Raw genomic sequence first — 19,875 nt, 5'->3', positions numbered from 1 at the left:
ATGGAGCCAAGAGAAGTAACTAATTTTGAGCTGCTTATTGTGATGCAATCCATAAAAAGGGTCACAAAACATGTGTTAAAAGTTGATTTACTTGAAAGGAAATTGGATTCTGTGCAGAAGGAAACAAAAGAGCTTAGGAAAATAACTGTTTAAATCTTGTGAGAAAAGAATCCAGGAACTAGAAACCAAAGACATAACATTTGGAAAGAAATCAGCAACTTGTTCAGAGGAGCTGGCACAGATTCAAGGCTACATCTGCAGAATACCTTTCCATATGTAGAGGATGAGCAACCTCTAGTGGCTGTTATAGAGAAATTTTTTTTTCATCCGTTCAATCTTGTCCGATTCTCAGAGACTGCCTAGACAAGTCCCTGCAGTTTTCTCGGCAATATTTTTTGAAGTGGTTTGCCATTGCCTCCTTCCTAGGGCTGAGAGAGAGATTCACCCAGCTGAGATTAAGTTGTAATTAATCTATCGTTGTTCTAAACTAAATCCAATTGTGGTGGACTTTCTTTTCCAATAGCTACTGTTATTTTTATTTTCATTCACCTTTATTTTCATCTTCACTTTATATAATCTCTGTGGTTTTCTTTTTTTGAATTTTTAGTTTTGAAAATAGTAATTTTCTGAGTACAATTTGTTTTTATAGTTACTGTTGTAACCTTGACTTGGGATCATGTTGGATTTTTCCAATATAAAATTATACTACTTTAATCTTTATAATATGTCAGTTTAGATATTATATCATGGAATGTTAAAGATCTGAGAGGTATATCCAATAGGGGAACTTTTTAAAATATATATAAACTGAACATATTGTATAAACTGAATATATTGAAGCTTGAGGTAGCTTTTCTGCAAGAAACCCATATTTTCCTGATGAAAAATACTTGTAAAGATGGATTGACCAAATATTAATATTAGTAGCAATTTGAACATGGACAGAATTATTATAGTAATTAAAAAGTCTTCAGATTTTCTAAATATGATTGAGCAAAAAAATTTCAGAAAGTGACTGAATAATTTTGGTTGTTGGAAATAGTGATAGTCAGATGATTCTTACGAATTTATGGTCCAGTTAGAAATAAGCCTATTCTATATGGTTATTTTGTTTTTTGTTTTTTTCATTAGTTTATAGCCGTTCCATATAATGGTAGCTGGGAATTCTAATTTAGTATTGGAGCCTTCATTTGACTGCAATAATGTTTCTAAGAAACATTGAGTACACAGCTAAAGTGCCCTCCATGTGTTTAAGTAATTTAATTTGGTCTGTATATGGAGATATTTTACTCCAACTCAAAAGAGTAAACTTTTTAAAAACCTATCCTGGCACATGTTCATGTTTGGATTCTTTATTATTTTCTTGATTCATAGTTAATAGGTTAAGAATTGTTCTATAAGTTCTATATCTGATCTTAGTTATGACTCTTGTTAAGAAATAGTGGAACTGACTGGGCTGACATATTGGGATTGCTGAAAGTGAGAGAGAGAAAAATATCAAAATGCAAAAACCAAAAGAAAGTGAGATGACTGTTAATATGTCAAAAATGCCTGAAGGCAAAACTTAAGGTATCTCTTTTTGAAGATAAAAAGAGAGAATGCACAAGCCAATTTGTTGTTTAATTTTAAAAACAAACAAACAAAAAACCTTAAGATTTTTTTCAACAGATATTGCCGACTCAGTGCAATCAGGCTTTATCTTCCAAGGATCAAAAATTCACAGAACTGTAGCCATGAAATAGAGATCTGCTATTTTGCCATGACAATCCAGCTGATCACAAAGTTATTGCCAAGGTTATAACATATATTTGTGAAAGCTGGACTACTTGAAAAAATGATGCCTTTGAATTGTGGTGTCAGAGAAGACAACTTGGATCATAAGAACAATATATACTGAATGCTAGATGAAATAAAAGCAGATTGCTTACTAACAGTGATGCGTTAGCAATGGTAAAATTTAAGTATTTTGGATACATAATGCAATAGCAAGAAACCTGGAGAAGCCCTTGATGCTTGGAAAAATGGAAGGCAATTCAAAAAGAGGCCAGCAGAAGACAGGTGGTTGTATCCTATTACTGATGACACAAGTATGAGTTTACCAGAATCCAAAAAAGTAGTTGCTGGCAGGCAGTCCTGGCAATATTATGTCCGTTCAGTCACAAAGAGTTGGAAGCAGCTGAACAACTCTGTACAGTAGCAACAAATGGATGCCACAAGTTCAATCCTGGGCACTAATTTTACATTTTTTATATTAGAGGGAATCTGTACCTAATACAAATTTGGGCATAATAGCCATTTCTCTAGAAAACAGAAATAAAATTCTTTTTTTTTTTTTTTTTTTTTTTGAGACATTAGAAAAATAGGCTAAAAAAACAATTAAGTTTGAGACAAATGCGAAATTCTTTACTTTGGAACAGAAAAAAATAAAGTTATAACAAGATTTGCAGATAAAGCAAGGGACAGATGGAATGATTCCTCTCATCCAGAGTGAGGTCGCTTGTAGCCCTTTACCTAGAGTAAATGGGAAAAGAAATGCAAGAATTTGAATACTGATTGCAGTATAAATAGAACTCACATTTGATACACAGCTCTCTCTGGAATTCTTTCACAGCGGCTTTAACTTTTCTATAATATATCAGAAATTCTTGTATCCTTGTGTGCCTGTTTATCTTTCCCAGTCCAGCTTGCCTGACAACAGCATGATATTTGCTCATCTTCATACAGAAGAGCCATCAAGGCTTCTTCTGCTGGGTTAAAATGAATTTTTATATGCTCCGTTTTGGTAATCCTCTATCCAAAATCTGTTTTTGAGGATTAAATATTTTTTGCAGATTCAGGTGTTTTGGCTTAACGTAGATTTACTTTGATTACTACTACTACTTTTCTTGAATGAAATATAAGAAGTATGGCTTCTCTCCTCGGATGTAGAAATAGAAACGGGATTTCTGTGGAGAAGAGTATTGTTGTGGGAGATGCATAGAGAAGGCAGGAGCGTATGCCCACAGGAAATTCCTAATCTTCCAGACAGAAATTTGGAGGGTCATCCAAATTAAGATCCTACGGTTTAATTCTAAAAAATATGATTATAGTATTTTCATCATTTTTGTTTTAGAACTGTGATGATTTCTAATACATGTTTTGTGAATGGTTACTTTTATACTGGTTTCTAAAATGTGCCTTCTTTTCAGATAAGATGTGAAGGAATACGATTATTTCTTCTCTGGCTGCAAGCTCTCCAGACTAATTGTGCAGAAGAACAGCTGTTAATTTTTGCTTGTCTTGTACCTGGTTTTCCTGCAGTGATGTCTTCAAAAGGTCCATGTACTCTGGATACCCTCATTAGTCCTCCTTCTAATCTTCCAAATGGTTAGTTCTTATACTCTTCTGATTTTTTCTTATGTTTCTAGATAGTGAAAGTTACTTGCTATGCTAATGAAATGTTAGTCAATTGATATGGATTGTAATCTCGAGTAATAGAGTCAGCTGTAGTAAATGTGTGTATTGAAAAAAGTTTTAAGCAATAATTTAAAAACTTTTAATTATTCATTTAGGAAATTTATATGCCTCTCACTTCCTTAAAAGAATCATTCTTGTTCTTTTCATTTTGTGGGTGATACTATTAGGCCCTGGTAGTGTTGTAACAAGCTATGTGAACAGAATTGCCATCTGTGTCTTCCATAGGGCTTGGTTACAGTATTTGTGCCATTGTTGCATGCTCCTGATTAATACCTATTTGTTCAATTGTGCTGTGTCTTTGAAAGGGAAGTCCAGGATGTGCTATAAATCTTTGATTATGTGTTTCTGGTTTTAGCTGGGAGCAGTAGGTGATCATAAGCACTGTTCTGTTCTTTGTGTCTTTTAAGATTATTCTTGGGAACAAGTATAATTCTTTTTCTTTTCTGTATTTTATTGAGTTGGTTATTGTAGTTTGGGAAATGCCTGAATTAAATGCTTGAGATACTAAGCTTGCCAACCAGTTACGGCCACAACAAAAGACAATGTGTAGAACGTATAAAGATACGTCATCCAAAGAGTGTAAATTGATATTACTTTGTGTCCTTGCCCATGTGTTATGCCAGTATGTAGGCTAGCCCAGAAAAGCAGGTGGAAGAGCAATAGATTTCTTTTTCCACAGTTTTTGAAAGTATTTTTTTTTAAGTTGAAGTAGGGTACTTTATGCATTTATTTTGTGCAGTTTCTTTGTAGGCTCTTTGCTGGACAATTGAAGCTGCTATGCTATTTGTTCCTCATTCCTAATGTCTTAAAAGAGTTGCACAGGGAATACATTTATTGTAGTGAAATCCTTGAAGGTGTCTGGCTGAAACTTGGCAGGAATTACAGTCCTGTAATTTTCATTCTACTATTATGCCAAAAAATGAAGCAGCTGCAGTCATTAAAAGGATGTTTCCCCATTACATTTTATGGTCCCAGCTTTTAATTGAAACTGAGAATGGCTTAAATTGAATTGATTTGCCTTTGAATCTTGAAGTATAAAATTGAATCATGCCACCTGCTAAAGTCTGAACTGGACCAGAGCTTGTTAACACAAGTTCATTACATTCACAAGTTTTTGATGGACGCAATGTGATATTAAAGATTTAGAGGGATCTTTTCTAATATAATTAGAAAAATTAGCTCTTGATGAATTGCATGATCGATTCTTAGGCTTAACCACTTATGGTGGTACACATTAGTAGTCTGGATTTCCCCAAATCAGGAAGAAAGCCATGATGAAGAAGAGAGCACAGAAAGAGGGCTAAGAAGACAAGTCTCCTGTTGGGTACATTAAGGCAAAGGGAACTGAGAATTTTAGCAAAATATTTCTTGGAATTTGGAGTTGTATCAACTTCTAAAAGTTTTGGGTTAGGGTTTAGTTTAAAGTTTAGTAGACAAAGTTTTAAAAAGTGTTTAGCATTAGTTAGCTCTTGTTATTGCAGGAGGGGGGAATGTGTGTATATGTATTTTTTATTTATTGGGACTTGGGGGAAGATCATTGTGTCAAGCATAGTTTCAGCTCCATATTATCTTTCACTCATTATTTCAACAGTAAAAATTGTACTACTGCATTATTTACATCCTTAAAATTTACCATAACCAATAAAAATAATTTTGAAATTATCTTTGTCCTTTGAAGACCACCTGAAAAGTATAATTGTTCACAATGCACTGCTCACTTTTCTGGTGAGGGGAGCTGCTAGATATAACTTGTCTAGAAGAGCTGTGAAGGAGAGTGAGACCCCTTGCTTTATCATGCTTGTCATCTTTTATCTTTGTCCTTTATGTTTTATTGATTTGATTGTAATTATTTTATTTATTATTTTATTTTATTAATTTGATTGTTGTAAGCCGCCCAGAATCATTGAGAGTGGGCAGCATACAAGTTTAATATAATATTATTATGGTTGATTGTACAGTCAAAATGCTTGCTTATCTATCTATCTGCCTTTTCTGAAAAAGTAGGCTTTTTGGTTCTGTCTTGGTAGACTCAGGTTCTTCAATAGATGAGACTTAAGATGTTGAGAACCACTGGTTTCAGTGGGTACAAATTTTATGGTGTGATGTTTTAAATTCTTCATGTGTTTTATTTTAGTGAAAATCTATCCTGAGGATATAACACCACTTTTACCACTTGCTACTGGTGAAAAGATTGAAGGCCCAACTTGCTACTTTCTTCAGATACTCTTAAAATATATGGTAATTCAGGTAAGCACACACATAATAAATTTATTTCATTGAAATCATTTAATTTATTCATGCATTCATTTGCTCACATAATATCTAAAGGAAGTTGAGGCTTAGGAAGCAGAAACACTGGCATTATTTTCAAATTCAAGTATAGGTAGTTCTTGCTTATTGATGTTATTGGAATTGGGCACTCCGTTGCTAAGCGATGAGGTCATAAGGTATGATGTCACGTGACCGCACTGACTTAGCAGTTCTGGCAGTCCCACTTACTGTTGTTAGGCAAATCCCACATGGTCGCAGCATCCCATGGTCATGTGATCTCCATTTGCAACCTCTTGCTGGCTCCCCCATTAACTTTGCTTGTTGGAAGCTGGCAGTGAAGGTTGCAAATGGTGATCTCGTGATTGTGGGGCACTATGGCATCATAATTGTGAGCCGGTTGCCAAGCATCCAAATTGCAATCAAGTGACTGTGGGGATGCTGCAATGGCCACAATTACAAAGACCTGTCGTAAGTCCTCCTTTTTCAGTGCCATCATAACTTTAAATGGTTACTGAACTAGTGGATGTTAAGTGAAGACTACCTGTATTTACAGTTTTCATTAATTTTCTATTGTTGTATGCCTTTATAGGACAATATCCTAAATGGGTTGGATCCTGTGTGTTTTGGGGGGGGGGGTTGCATTAAAAAAGTATATATAGAATTTTTCATCACACGAATATTTCAATGTTCTTTGCATTAATGTGAGTCATTTCTTAATTCTGGCAAAGGCTGCAAGGTTGGAATGGAAGAATAAGGAGAACCTTGATACAGGATTTAAGTTTCTCTTTGCCTTGTTCAGAAAGTATTATCTTCCTCATTTATTCCCCTCTTTTATAAAACTAACCAACCTCTACAATCCTGTGCTTGGTAAGTAACTATTTTACTTCAGTTATTTGAATAAGAAGAAAAGGTTTTTTTTTCACAATTAAGATTCAAATAAGTATCTTTATTTAGATAACATATTGTCTTCTTCACAAGCCACATACAGTTATTATTCCCCTCTATTTTAAAATTTAGATTTATCTCCAGAGAACAATGATAATGGCAGAATTTTGCTTACCAGATGAGCTTGGCGAGAACATTATTTTTTAATCATGGCTTCTTATCTGCAATATAGGGATAATAAAATATTAATCTATTTTACATAATTTCTTGTAAGATTACATTATTTGAAAAAAAAATAGCAGGGTCAAATTTGTCTTATAAACCTATCCTATGCAACTAATTTTCCCCCTCTTAATTCAGATTACTTTTATTATGTACAGTTCTTGCTGTATGCTCCATCCGTCCATCCATCCATCCTTTTTTTTTTTTTTGCCTATGAAAACACATTATTATCTTCATTTGTATTCTCTTATTTGCACTGTCAGCCCAGTTTACACTGTCTGGAATGTGAACTTCCGTTTATAATTATGTCAGGGTTTTAAAAATTTAATTTCGTGTTTTGTGTTTTACAGAGATTCCTAGCCTGCGACCCAAATCAGCATATGTTAGTACAACTTGTGATGATGGAAATTTTTATAGTACAAAAATTCCATACCTGGACGCCCGTGTAACTTTTATTAAATGGCTTGTAAACTTTTTTCTGGAAAAGAAATACCTTACAGCAACACAAACTTTCAAAAATGGTGTGGAAGTTCTGCCCAAAATCATTCAAGTATGTTGCAAGTTTTACTTAGATTAGCATTTCTGAAGTTGTTTTCAAATCAACATCAAGTTACGCTAGCTAAACTGTAACTTTTACATGAGCTTTAGAACTTAAATTTAATTCGGTAAAACATTTTGTATTTTGAGACCTGCTGATATCTTAAGTATCATGTATCTAGTAATCAACTTTAGTAATTGAATAACGCCTGTCTAATAATTTAGCAACTATTAAGCCTAGTGGATTCATTTCAGAGTAGCTTAAACTAGTGGAGACAGAAAATTAGCACCTGAACATTTAAATTGTGTGCACATGCTTTGTGAGTTTGAGATTATTGAAGACATCATACATTTTAATAGCAGCAAAGATCAGTTTAAAATGAAGGATTTAGCCTTGTGCCTTCTGTATTCAAATATACTTTTTGAGGGGTATAGAATAGTTTTTTAATTATTGTTTTTCAACCTGTTTGTCAGCTGATGACCTATATTTTGTTTTTGTTTGTTTATTTAACTACTGAGTCTCCCTGTAACTTTGGTCTCAGATTAGCAATGTAGAACTCACAAGCACCAATTTATCCACAGAGCCACACCAGCACACTCCCACAATACGCAGCCCCCTTCTGTTATTTCCTACCATTCCACTGGTTGCAGTAAAAATGGCAAGTAAAGAGAAGCCACCTATTCTGGATATGCCTAATTAATAAGCATCTGTTGTTCCAGATGAGCATACTGGGAGGAAAAGGGGATGTTTGCTATACAAGCTGATAAAGGCAGCAGGGGGAGTGGCCAGGCTATGGTGATCGTCACCTAACTGCGGGCAATGCTGGGCTACCGTTTAGCATTGTCCAGAGGCTTCAGTTGGTGGAATAGGGACCTCTAGGCTGTAATCAGTGTATGATGCTAAGATCATATCATACCTGTGTAAAAAGTTGCCAGGCAAAATCGAAGGTGGTATTTTTAATGCTTAAAACTCTAAATGACTTGGGATCTAACGGCCTGAGGGACTATCTATCTAAACCTGTCTGGAAGGTTAAAGACAGCAAAAAAAGCTATCTTAAAGATACCTTCTGTTTACAAAGTTCTGTTGATTATTTTTCGCTCAAAGCAGCATTCCTGCTTACCTTGATGAAGACCAGTGAAGCAATTGTTGAGTGGCTCTGAATACATTTGAAGTTCTACCTTTCTGTCTTCCTCATCATAGCTTGCTTGCTTCCCTCCCTTCTGTGAAACACAACATAGTATTTATAATTTCTTGGTCTTTAAAGTTTTGTTAGTGGGTATTAATACATTTTGCAGAGAAAAAGGTATAATGCTGAGAACTTGGCTTTAAGTGTGGTTGTCATTTTGAGATTACCATAACTCCATGAAAGCTGTTTTTGGTGGGATTTGATAGTTTATCACAAATTCAAGATTATAGACCTTCTATTATTTAGATAGCTAAGTGTATTGAAAATAGAGAAGAAAAAATATTCTGTCAACATTAGCTACAATTTAAGAAATGAATATTACAGGCATAAAACTATTTAGCTTTTTCATCCAAAGTTGAATTGAGAAAAGAACTGCTACAATTTGCATCAAAGTTCCTTCATTTTTATATGCCTGAGTAACATATCTGTATCTGTATCATGCTCTTGTCTACTTACTAATTTCAAATGTATTATTATATCAACACTAGATACATAAGATGTATTACTATATTTTTCCTACAAATTACATATATGCATACATATGCACTCAATATTTTTATTAAACTTTTAATTCAGTGGCTGTTATTGTTTGGGTGGTGGAGTTAGTTGCTAGTAATTAGAAGTTAGACTAAATTCTCTTACATAATGTCCATAAATTATCATAGTTGTTTCTTTCCACCTATATCCTTAAGACAGTGGGTAGTACAGCGCAAGATAAAAATCCTGAAGTGGAGAACAGTGTCCCATCAGATCAGGAAAAAAATCATACCAACCACAGCCTGATACCCAGTGATTCTAGTTTTTGCAGCATTGAAGAGCAGCACCGGCCTGCATATGAGATGGTACAGCAAATACTTTTGTCTACAAGAGATTATGTGAATTTTGTTAATGAAGTATTTCATCAGGTTGGTATAAATTAACATCTGTTTATATGTTGTAGAGTATTAATTCCCTGCCTTTCTCTTTGTGGAAGTCTGTAACATCAGTGAAATTTTTTAAGAACCAGCACTCAGCAGTGTAGTACCTATGGCTTTCATGGCCCACATCCTTTCAGATAGTGTCCTTAGGTGCTCTAAATTAAATGAAAGTTAATTTTAAACATCACATCACATAGGGAGACCACTAAGTTGAAAAAAGCTATTCTATACTAATTTTAAGTATGTATTAATAAAACTTCCTTTCCAACTGTCTCTAAACTGTTTCTCTTGGTCTTGATTTGATTTTCTTACATAAATGTGTATGTCATAATGATTTTCCTTTTTCTGCATGGCAACTTGATAGACTGAAGTAGGTAAATGGACAACTTCAACAAGTTCAATCTCCTGTTTTTTTTAAATAGAATCTAGAGTTTTAAATGTGCTATAAGAGACTGTTATTGATGAAATAACATCCAGTTGATAGCTGTTGTACTTCAAATGTGTACAAGGATATTTACTCTTCAGGACATGTTACTCATATGTACTACTCCCATTTTAGGCTTTTTTGCTGCCGCCATCAGAGATATCCTTAACTGAAAAGGTTGTGAAAGTTTATAGGAAATGGATACTACAAGAGAAACCTGTGTTCATGGAAGAACCAGATACAAAGGAGACTATTCAAGATGATGATGGCATCATAGAATACTCAACAGCAGAGACAGATGGCAAACATGTATGCTGCTAGTCATTATTAATAGGTGGAGAGTTTGTGTGATGTAATTCATTAGGTTTTATAAATAGTTGTATGATCTGAGCAGAGATGTTCCTCAGACTAGTGGAAATAGAATATAGAAAACTTGGTTCCACTTTTTTTCCTAACAATCATTTTTCTCTTAGTCACTTCAAACTAATTCCCTCAATTAGCAGATGCATTATTTCTCTTAGTGTTGTTATTTGAATAAATTAACAGAATATTATAATCATATGCTTAGAACATAGAAGGTTGGGTATGAGTTAGAAAAGTATAGGAGTTAGAAAAGTATAGTAAAATTGAATTAAGGCCTTGGTTTCCTTGAAAACTTTTCATTTCTTAGAATCACATTCATGCACAAGTTGAATGCATCTGAAAGCAAATACAGGTAGTCCTCGTTTAACAACTGTTTGTTTAACAACAGTCTGAAGTTATGACAGCCTCAGAAAAAGTGCTTTACGATCTGTACTCAGACTTATGACCGTTGCAAGCCACCACACCACCCCCATAGTCACGTGATCGCAATTTGGGCATTTGAGAGCCAGCTTGCATGTACAACCAGTTGCAGCGTCCTGTGGTCATGTGATCATGATTTGTGACCTTGCCAGCTTCCAGCAAACAATGTCCATTGGGTACACTGGATTCGCTTAACAACCACGGTGATTCGCTTAATGCCCTGTGGTTTGCTTAACGACCATGGTGATTCACTTAATGGTTGTTGTAAAATGGTCTGGTCACATGGTGCCTCACTTAACAACTGCACTACTTAACATAAATTTTCCTGTCCTTATTGTGGTCGTTAAGTGAGGACTACCTGTGGAATATATCTGAAAGTGTTCTTCCAAAACTTTTGTTTAATTATTTTATAATGGTGGAAAAGGGTTTTTTTTTTCCTGATCATTACTATAAATTTCAGAGCATTTCATTTGTCAAAAAATCAAAATATATGGGAAAAAAATGTTGGATCTTTAAATCTGAAATGTCTGGATTTGAAATGATATGATTGCATTAATTTTTAATCTGGGAGAAATATATGTTTGTTTATGTTTGTTCTTTTTTATTTAAATACATTTTCACCCAAATGGAAGATTTAAATTTAAAATTTTTATAGTATGAATATTTTTGTTTAAAGAAAAGTAACTTTTAGGATATCCTGTATATTTTTCTAAAAGCATCTGTCAAGTGATTCAATCTCAAAATCCAATCTCTCCTTCAGTATTGTTATGCTGAGTCCAAATAATGACACACAGGCCATAACATTAAATTGATACAGAAATGTCAGAAAATTGGAACTGTATTTCCAATAGGTTCACATAGTTTAAATCAAATTAACTCATCACTAATGGAGGGTAAATACCTGTAAAATTGTTGATACGATTCCAATACAAAATTAGAATATTTTTTTTCAAGTTGTACAAACATTTTGTCACAGATCATTGTTTTTTGCATTGCATTGAAAATATTCACTGTGTATGTCATATCATGAAAGAAAATGAAAGCGGTTTTAAAGCCATGTTCAATTCAAAATCTGAAACACAGTCTTTATTCTATTCTGTATTATTACTATATCTGATTTCAAATAGTATCAAATCATCCCATGTTTGTTGATAAAAGTCTTGTTAATCTAGTATGTAATCTAGTTAATTATTTCTAATCTAGTTAATAGTTCATCTAATCTAATCTAGATTAACTAATAGTTCATCTAATCTAATCTAGTTAATAATTAGTCTAGTTCTAATCTAGTTAATCTACTGTAGTTCCGTAAATGGAACCATTTCCTTTCCTCCTAATAACCCCCTAAATTTCTGTTGACAGTTATAGACCCCTGGGCCAGTATACTTGGAAGGATCGCCACTGCACGCTTTTTCCTCAGTAGTTGTCATGAGTAAGGATGGCGAGCAGGGGGCTCCCATCCAGACTGTCAAGCACATGCGTAGCACTGATGAATTGTTCAGCCATTCAAAGAGACACAGATCGGGACCGCCTTAACCCTTGGGGGTTATATGTCTGGGTTTTCCCACGCTTCTTCAGTTTGTTAGGATTCCTGTTAAGTACTAGCAATAAATATTAGAGACCAGTTCCTTGTCTCAGTGTGTTTCCTGGTTGTTAGGACATCAATCCTAACAAACTCCTACTCCCATCGAAAGAGGGAGGAACAAGCAATTAAGGAGATACGTTTAGAAATGTCTTCAGAAAACCAAGAAATGCGGCTTGCCATCCAACAATTGGCAGCAGCCCTGCAACAACACCAACAACAAGTAGATCTCCAGATCAACACATTACAAGCTGCCATGCTACAGCAGTTACAACAACCAGCTCCGATTAACCCACAACTGGCACCAGCAGCAGCAGCAGCAGCCCCACCAATAGTCTTGAGATCCCAGGGCAGTCTACCAGAGAAATTTGGAGGAGAAGCAGGACAGCTGAGAACCTTTCTCACACAGTGCACTATGTTCTTCGACAGCAGACCGGCAGAGTTCCCCACAGACAGAACCAGAGTCACCTTCATCCTAGGTCTGCTAAAGGGACCAGCAGCCAAATGGGCTATTCCCATGGTGGAGAACGACCCGATTCTCAACAACTACCAGAATTTTTTGGCAGGGTTCCGAGCACACTTTGACGACCCGATCAGAGAGGCCACGGCCAGCCGAGAGATTCGGAAGCTCAAGCAAGGTAACAAGAGGGTGGGAATCTACATTGCTGATTTCAAGTTGTTAGCAGGAGATCTGGACTGGAATGAGAGTGCATTAAAAGACCAATTCAAACAAGGGCTGGATGAGGAAATTAAGAATGAATTGGTGCGCCAGGAAACACACTGAGACAAGGAACTGGTCTCTAATATTTATTGCTAGTACAACAGGAATCCTAACAAACTGAAGAAGCGTGGGAAAAACCCAGCCATATAAACCCCAAGGGTTAAGGCGGTCCCGATCTGTGTCTCTTTGAATGGCTGAACAATTCATCAGTGCTACGCATGCGCTTGACAGTCTGGATGGGAGCCCCCTGCTCGCCATCCTTACTCATGACAGTAGTGGTATTCAAGTAGAAATTGTACTTTCTATTGTGTAAGGCATGTGTAAATTAGTAGTGACATATTCCTAGTGGCAGCACTGATACATACAGACTCAACAGTGTTAAATAATGTATGATATAAAGAGAATTTAAATATTTTAGCCAATTAATTGCTTGTTTCTTTTTGGAAAGGTATTGAAGCTGCTAATTCTTCTGTTAAAAATTGCACTGACCAAACTGGGGATTACATTCTCGGTGCCTATATTGACTAATACGTTTTTCTAAAGGTTGTGTCTGGACATAAAAGATCTTCAAGTTGGGGAAGAAGTTACTCCTTCTCTAGTGCTGTTACCAGAGGGTGCTTATTAGAAGATGAAAACAAGAATGTTAAGGCAGGTCTTCAACCTATGCTGCAGGTATTATATATGATTCAAAAGGAATAGCTTATTTGTATTATTTTGTATATTATATTCGGTACTTGTTTATTGTATTTATAGATTACCATAATTAAATTGAAACTGAAATTTCGCTTTGGACAAAATGAAATATATTGGCCCTTAAAACTGATAAATGCAAAACACAAGACATACTTCATGTTACCTTAATTGTAGCTAGAATTATTCTGAATGGACTCCTGCTGTGGATCAAGAGTATAAAAAGCAGGGGGGGGATCAGAGCCCATGTCTGGCTTGCAAAAAAACTTAAAGGGAAATAGAAAAGGAACACAAATAGTCCCAGAAGTACTAAAAGGCATAAAAGCAAAAAAAAGGACTGGAAATCTAGAGATTCCTGATGAGCAGTCATACTTTCCAGACATTCTTTCTCCTTCGTGTTCCTCAAAGTGGTCTAAGAACTCTCCCCATCCCCCAAAAAAGCAAAGGAACGAAGACCAAAAAAGCTTCTAAGAGCAAGTTTTTAAAAGCTAAACAGAAATCCTCTGTGTACTCCATGGTTTTCAAAGCAGCCCATTTTGTAGCTGAAAATAGTTATTTCATGTTTGAGGCAAGAAATTTTATACTCAAAACTTCTTGAAAATGGACTGTTTAAAACCCCTTAGTAATGAATAATGTTTTTCTATGTAATCCAAGATAGAGAATATCCATGAGTCACTGGAATGCTGTCTCACTGGATTGTTAACTATGATTAAACTCTTTTATGAATGGCTCTTCAATGTTTACCCAAGTTGATCAGGTCCTATTCCCATGATCACTACGTCCGTTTTTCAGGCATTCTCCTAACATTTGCAAGATAGTCACATGTTCACAGTTCACCTATGTAAAATGCTTTGCTATGAGAGTCTGTTCATAAGCTGACCTTTTTTAAATGTTTAATTGCATGATGCTCTGGATCCAACTTAATTAGAATCACTGCTGGGTAGGTTAGCTTGCTAATCGTCTTTATGTTGTCTTTAAATTGCACAGGGATAATTTTGCTGTGGTTGTCTTTTATCCTTCTTTACTGTCAACAGTTCTCCTGTTCTTAGATCACTGTGGCAGTCTGAATTAAGCAGAAAGGCACTTAACTGATCTTGTGAAGTTCTAGAATGCTTTGAAATTTACTTTATACAGAGTAAATTTCAAATGTGCCTATATAAGCTTAGCATGTACTGTAGAAGAATGTAAGTTGTCAGTAAATAAGTTTTCCTCGGATTTTAGAATCACTGGAGTCCTCAGAGACCTTTTATAGTGAGGTTAGTTTGAAACCATAGTGAGTTCTGTTGTCTTTCTAAATGCAGATTATTACCCTAATGCATATATTTAAAAAAAGGATATTTAATGCAAACCTTCACTGTAGCACATCTATTAAAGGACTATATTTACCCTCATTTCAAATTCAGAACTATTGGGATATTGTAATCTAAAATAGTTCAACTGTTTAAAGTAGCTTTCGAACTACAAAACTGATTCTGCAGTGAAAATAATAGTTGTTGACTGACTGATTGAGAAAAAGAAATGGAAAAATATTTTTATTATAGTACTATTCTGTGAAAAACTTTAATACTGTTCAAAAAGAAAAGCAGCTTGGATAGGCATAGTTCGTAAACCCCATTGGCTCATAGGGCAAATTGCCATTTTTACTAGAAAGGAAAACACCAGTATAGAATGGATTCATAGCTCTCTTATCCCAGAATGATAAAAAATGGCAGAGATATCTAAATATGTTCTTACGTAGTTTAATATATGGGAAGGACTGTGCTCTTTATAACTTTCAGCATGAACGTATTGTAAGGCTGATGCTCCGTTTGTGAATAGATTAAGTAACTCAATCCTAAATGTCTTAAAGAATATATTGTTCAACATATTAGACATAACCTGAAAAGATTTTGTGTTCGTCCTCTCTCTCTCTCTCTCTCTCTCTCTCTCTCTTTCTTTCTCTTTCCTTCAAACTATTAAGGTATTCTTGACCAACTCTGCAAATGTATTTTTATTGGAACCATGCAATGAAGTGCCTGAACTACTTAAAGAGCAAATAATTTCTTGCAGAGCAGTTTTGAGTATATATAGGCGCATGATAATGGAACTTCCAATGAATAAAAAGACCTGGTATGTTTGCCTCTCCCATCTCCCTCCCTCCCTCTCTCTCTCTCTGAGTTATGAAAAAATGGTATGTTAAATATATTACATTCTTTTTATGTCACTATCTGGAAGTTCAGCTGAAATTCTAAGTGTTTTTTTGCAAGTATGTGCAAATATTTCTCCATTGTTTGCTGTGGATATTTCCAGTTGCCTAGCCTATGCATTTCTATCTTACCATAATAAGAAATCTTTATTTAATCTACTATGTATATCTATGTATATCTATCTATATACAAAGTGGAATTCTAGAGGTCAGGTAATGGATGAGAATAAATATCCAGATTTTCCAAAAATCTGGAAAGGTGGGTAGAGCAAAAGTTAGATTTTTAATTCTGAGGGCACAAAATGAAATACGGATACTCCACTGATAATTTGTTTTGCTTTATAGAAGAAAAACATATTCTTGTAAGGCAAGATTATTTGAAATATGTGTTTTTCATGACTGAACAAAAGTAATGCATATAGAATGCTATAAATTATTACCACTTCTATTTTAATTTATATTCTGCCTTCCTGCCCATAAGGAACAAATATAATATTATTTTAATTATAACTTGCACTATTTCATGTTACAAAATATTGTGATATAAATATTGTAAACTTTTCAAACCATAGCAAAATGAATGAGAAAGTTTCCATGATTGGTTATATTTGTTTTAAGGATGCAACCTAATTTTTAGGACAGTATTGTTAGAAAATCAAAGTATAGTCAAAATTTTAATAAAAATAATGGACTCAGCAGTTCCTCAGCAATTGTGTGTTGTACTACAAAACACGTTTTATTACTTGGTTATACATGAAAGCTGGATTGAAATGCTAAATATTTAAGTAATGTAAATATATTTAAAATAAAGCAAATGCTTTAAAATATGGTTTACAAATCACAGTGGTAACAGACGGCATATTTGACTGACACAGCTTTTGCTTTACCCAGATAGATAATTTTGAATCTACCAAGTTCTGTCCTTTTGCATTGTAAACCTCTATACACCCTTCTCCTGACCAGAATGGTCAGATAAAGAAGGTTAAAAAATCCATAAAATGAGGTGGTCAGCATGTGTGATGACTGGAATACTCAACTTCCCATTAAATCGGACTCATAAGCATTTACATAGAATTCTCTTTAATGGTGCGTAGCATTCAGTACAAAGGAAAAAATGAATGGAAAATCCCGCACTTTTAGCCCATTAAACATCTTCAGTGAATTCAAATTCCCCCCCCTCTCCCCTTCTCAGGTATGCGCCCCTCCCTCTCATGCCAGTTTGTGTAAGAATCTGCAGCTGTCTCTAACGGCTCCTCTCAAACGACCTTGGCACTGCGAGATAGTCCAAACAATATGATTTCACACTCCAACGATGTTCCCCTTCCCATGCCTTTGACTCGCAAGACAGGTACACATGTTAACTGGAACATGCATGCGAATCCAATCGAATGTTCTGTGAACATTTGATCTGGGAGCGTGACAGTATGTTTCTTACTGAGGACCACAGGTTTCCTTTTTTCCTATCTTTTAATTTCTGAGACTGGTGATGTCATTGGTGGAGTGGGATGAAATTCTAATTTCTTATTGTGTGAGGATAGTCGTTTTTATTTTTTAGAGAGGTTCTAAAAGAAACACAACTTATCTGAACCCTATTGAAGGCATAATACATTTTTGGCCTTAAGTGTCCCTTCAGACATTCAACAATGATTCATGTTTTTCTATTGAGTTTCAATTGAAATCTCTTTTGATAATGTTGAATCAAAATGATCTGTCATATTTTTATTACTTTCGCATTTGTCAGAAACAGATTTACTGGTATTTCCATTATGTTTATTAGTATAACAATTTCATGTCATAATGGAAATACTTTGAATTCAAGATCATGCAGCTTCTCCAGCTTAAGCACTGTACAGATATGTAGACTGTACCTCCTTGAATTCCCAGCTGGCATCGCCATACTGTGAATTCTGGGAGGTCAAGTCCACATACAGGTAGTCCTCCCTTACTGATGATAATTGGGAACTCCATCATTAAGTGATGCGGTCATAAGTTGAAAAACCACACGACCACGCTGCTTAGTGACAGCAGTTCCTGCAGTGTCAGTTGCTGCCATTAAGTGAGGACCGTGCAGGTCATTAAGCGAGGACTGTGACTTCTGACTTCCTGCCAGCTTCCCCATTGACTGCTTGTGGAAAGCCATCAGGGAAAGTCACAAATTGTGATCCCATGACTGCGGGATGCTGTGCCAGTCATAAGTGCAAAGTCTGGTCGTAAGTACCACTGGTTCAGCACTGTCATGCGTTCAAACGGTCGCTGAACGAGCAGTCGTTGAATGAAAACCACTTGTATTTTGGATGGTTAAGTTGGAGAAACCTGGAGTAAAATAACAGTTGGGGCTGTGCACTCTTAGAAAATGAGTAGCAAGAAATGCTTGAAGCCTTGTGATTATAATATCCTTCTGCTGGTGTTTAAAATAGTTATATTTGTTTTCCACATGAGTCTGAATAAAAGATTTTGCTGCTTTAAGAGTTGCACTAATTTTAATGAGCAGACTACTTAAAACAACAAGATCTTTTTTCAAGCCTGTACTGAAGCCTGAAAACAAGACAGGCTCCTTTAATGAATAGTAAAAGGATGCTGTGCTTATACAAGGCCCAAATCCCTTGTTAGTACTCATTTTTTAAGTGTGCACAATCCTAATATTTCCTATGCTTAGTTTGTGACTTTTTCAGGGATGTTAGAAGTACCCATATTGGCAGTGTCAGCATTATTGTGAGAGAGTGTTAAGATGAATACCGTTAGCAACTTTCTACATTATTCATCCATAAAATATATATTTTTAATTTTATCCTAGGGAGCATATGTTGCAAATACTTCTTAGCATAACAGAAGCTGTCATGAGCAACGCCAAAGATGATCAAATAAAGGATGCATTTGGTCAAAGTTTATCAGGATTACTATTCCGGGTATGTCTCGTTTTCTGTACAGCAATTTAAACATTATTTTGAAGTGCTGTGATTAATTAATTAATTAAATTTATATGCCGCCAGACCCCCAGCAACTCTGGGTGGATTATTTTTATTTTTAAAAGATGAAAAAAAACCCCGACTGTTGTAGAGTTACAGTATTTTATAACAAGATAAAAATCATGTATTTGTCAGAAATTTAGAAGCACATAAATGACAAGAACATAAAGTCCTGGTAATATATAAGGTCTATTATTTAATAATGAAATTGGTAGTTTTAATGCTGCAGTATAACCAGTGTTTATTCCTAGGGTTTCAGCATGGGGAACAGGAAAACGGGAGGTTCAATAAATGAGAGATATGTTGATTATCAATGGATGGAATTCTGTTTTTTCCTATTTTAAACTTTTTATGCTCTGAGACTGAAATACCTTTACTCCTTCCCAAAGCTAGATGGAATTTTTTGAAATAATAATTTTACTCCCCCACCAAATAAATTAGGGATGGGCTTATAGGTATTGATTTCACTATATATAGTTAGAAGTGCAATTCTGGAAGTAGCCCAACTCTGCAATAGGCCTTTCTGACATCAGAATAAGCTGTTTCACAGTAGGAACATTATGTAATAGAATACTTTGCAGAGTGCTCTATTGATTCAAGTTGGAGGTAAGCAAGTTAGAGAGATAAATTGAAACAAGACTTTAAACTGTTTAATTTGAGTAGATTTTCCTGGATTTGCAAACTCCATCATAGATTTGGAAACAGAATCAAATGGTTTTAAATATGAAAAATACTTTTTATGTTGTTTGCTAGGGGAAAGATAATAAAAATTATTGCCTACTTAAAATGAAGTTTAAGTAGTGAGCAACAATTTCAGTATACAGAGTATACTGTATTGTCTAAAAGTATAAAAAGTACTGTATTCCGGATGGTTTTTCTATAGTTGAATTGCCCATATGGCATCATTCTTACATATGAAAAGAAATTACATTTGAACCATTTTTAATCTAAAAAATAGATATGAAAATAATAGGAAAATGTTACTTCTTTGCATGGAACGCTTTTGTGGGTTTCCTAAATACAATGTAGATAGATATGCAGTATTCCATAAT

At 34.9% G+C, this 19,875-nt stretch overlaps 1 protein-coding gene across 1 annotated transcript in view; it reads left to right on the top strand.

Annotated features, from left to right (window-relative positions):
* The window catches only part of RALGAPA2 (Ral GTPase activating protein catalytic subunit alpha 2), a 209,898-nt gene that overhangs the window by 33,480 nt on the left and 156,543 nt on the right, over nt 1-19,875 (top strand). Inside the window, exons 6-14 of the mRNA XM_063298698.1 lie at nt 3,189-3,366; nt 5,591-5,703; nt 6,456-6,594; nt 7,185-7,384; nt 9,251-9,463; nt 10,035-10,208; nt 13,526-13,654; nt 15,633-15,781; nt 18,652-18,763. Of these exons, the coding sequence (XP_063154768.1) occupies nt 3,189-3,366; nt 5,591-5,703; nt 6,456-6,594; nt 7,185-7,384; nt 9,251-9,463; nt 10,035-10,208; nt 13,526-13,654; nt 15,633-15,781; nt 18,652-18,763 (1,407 nt within the window). The remainder of the gene's footprint in view (nt 1-3,188; nt 3,367-5,590; nt 5,704-6,455; nt 6,595-7,184; nt 7,385-9,250; nt 9,464-10,034; nt 10,209-13,525; nt 13,655-15,632; nt 15,782-18,651; nt 18,764-19,875) is intronic.

The sequence above is a fragment of the Candoia aspera genome, chromosome 3, assembly GCF_035149785.1.
Source record: "Candoia aspera isolate rCanAsp1 chromosome 3, rCanAsp1.hap2, whole genome shotgun sequence".
Classification (NCBI taxonomy): Eukaryota; Metazoa; Chordata; class Lepidosauria; order Squamata; family Boidae; genus Candoia; species Candoia aspera.
The sequence above is the reverse complement of the archived record's forward strand: the minus strand, read 5'-3'. Positions and strand labels throughout refer to the sequence as shown.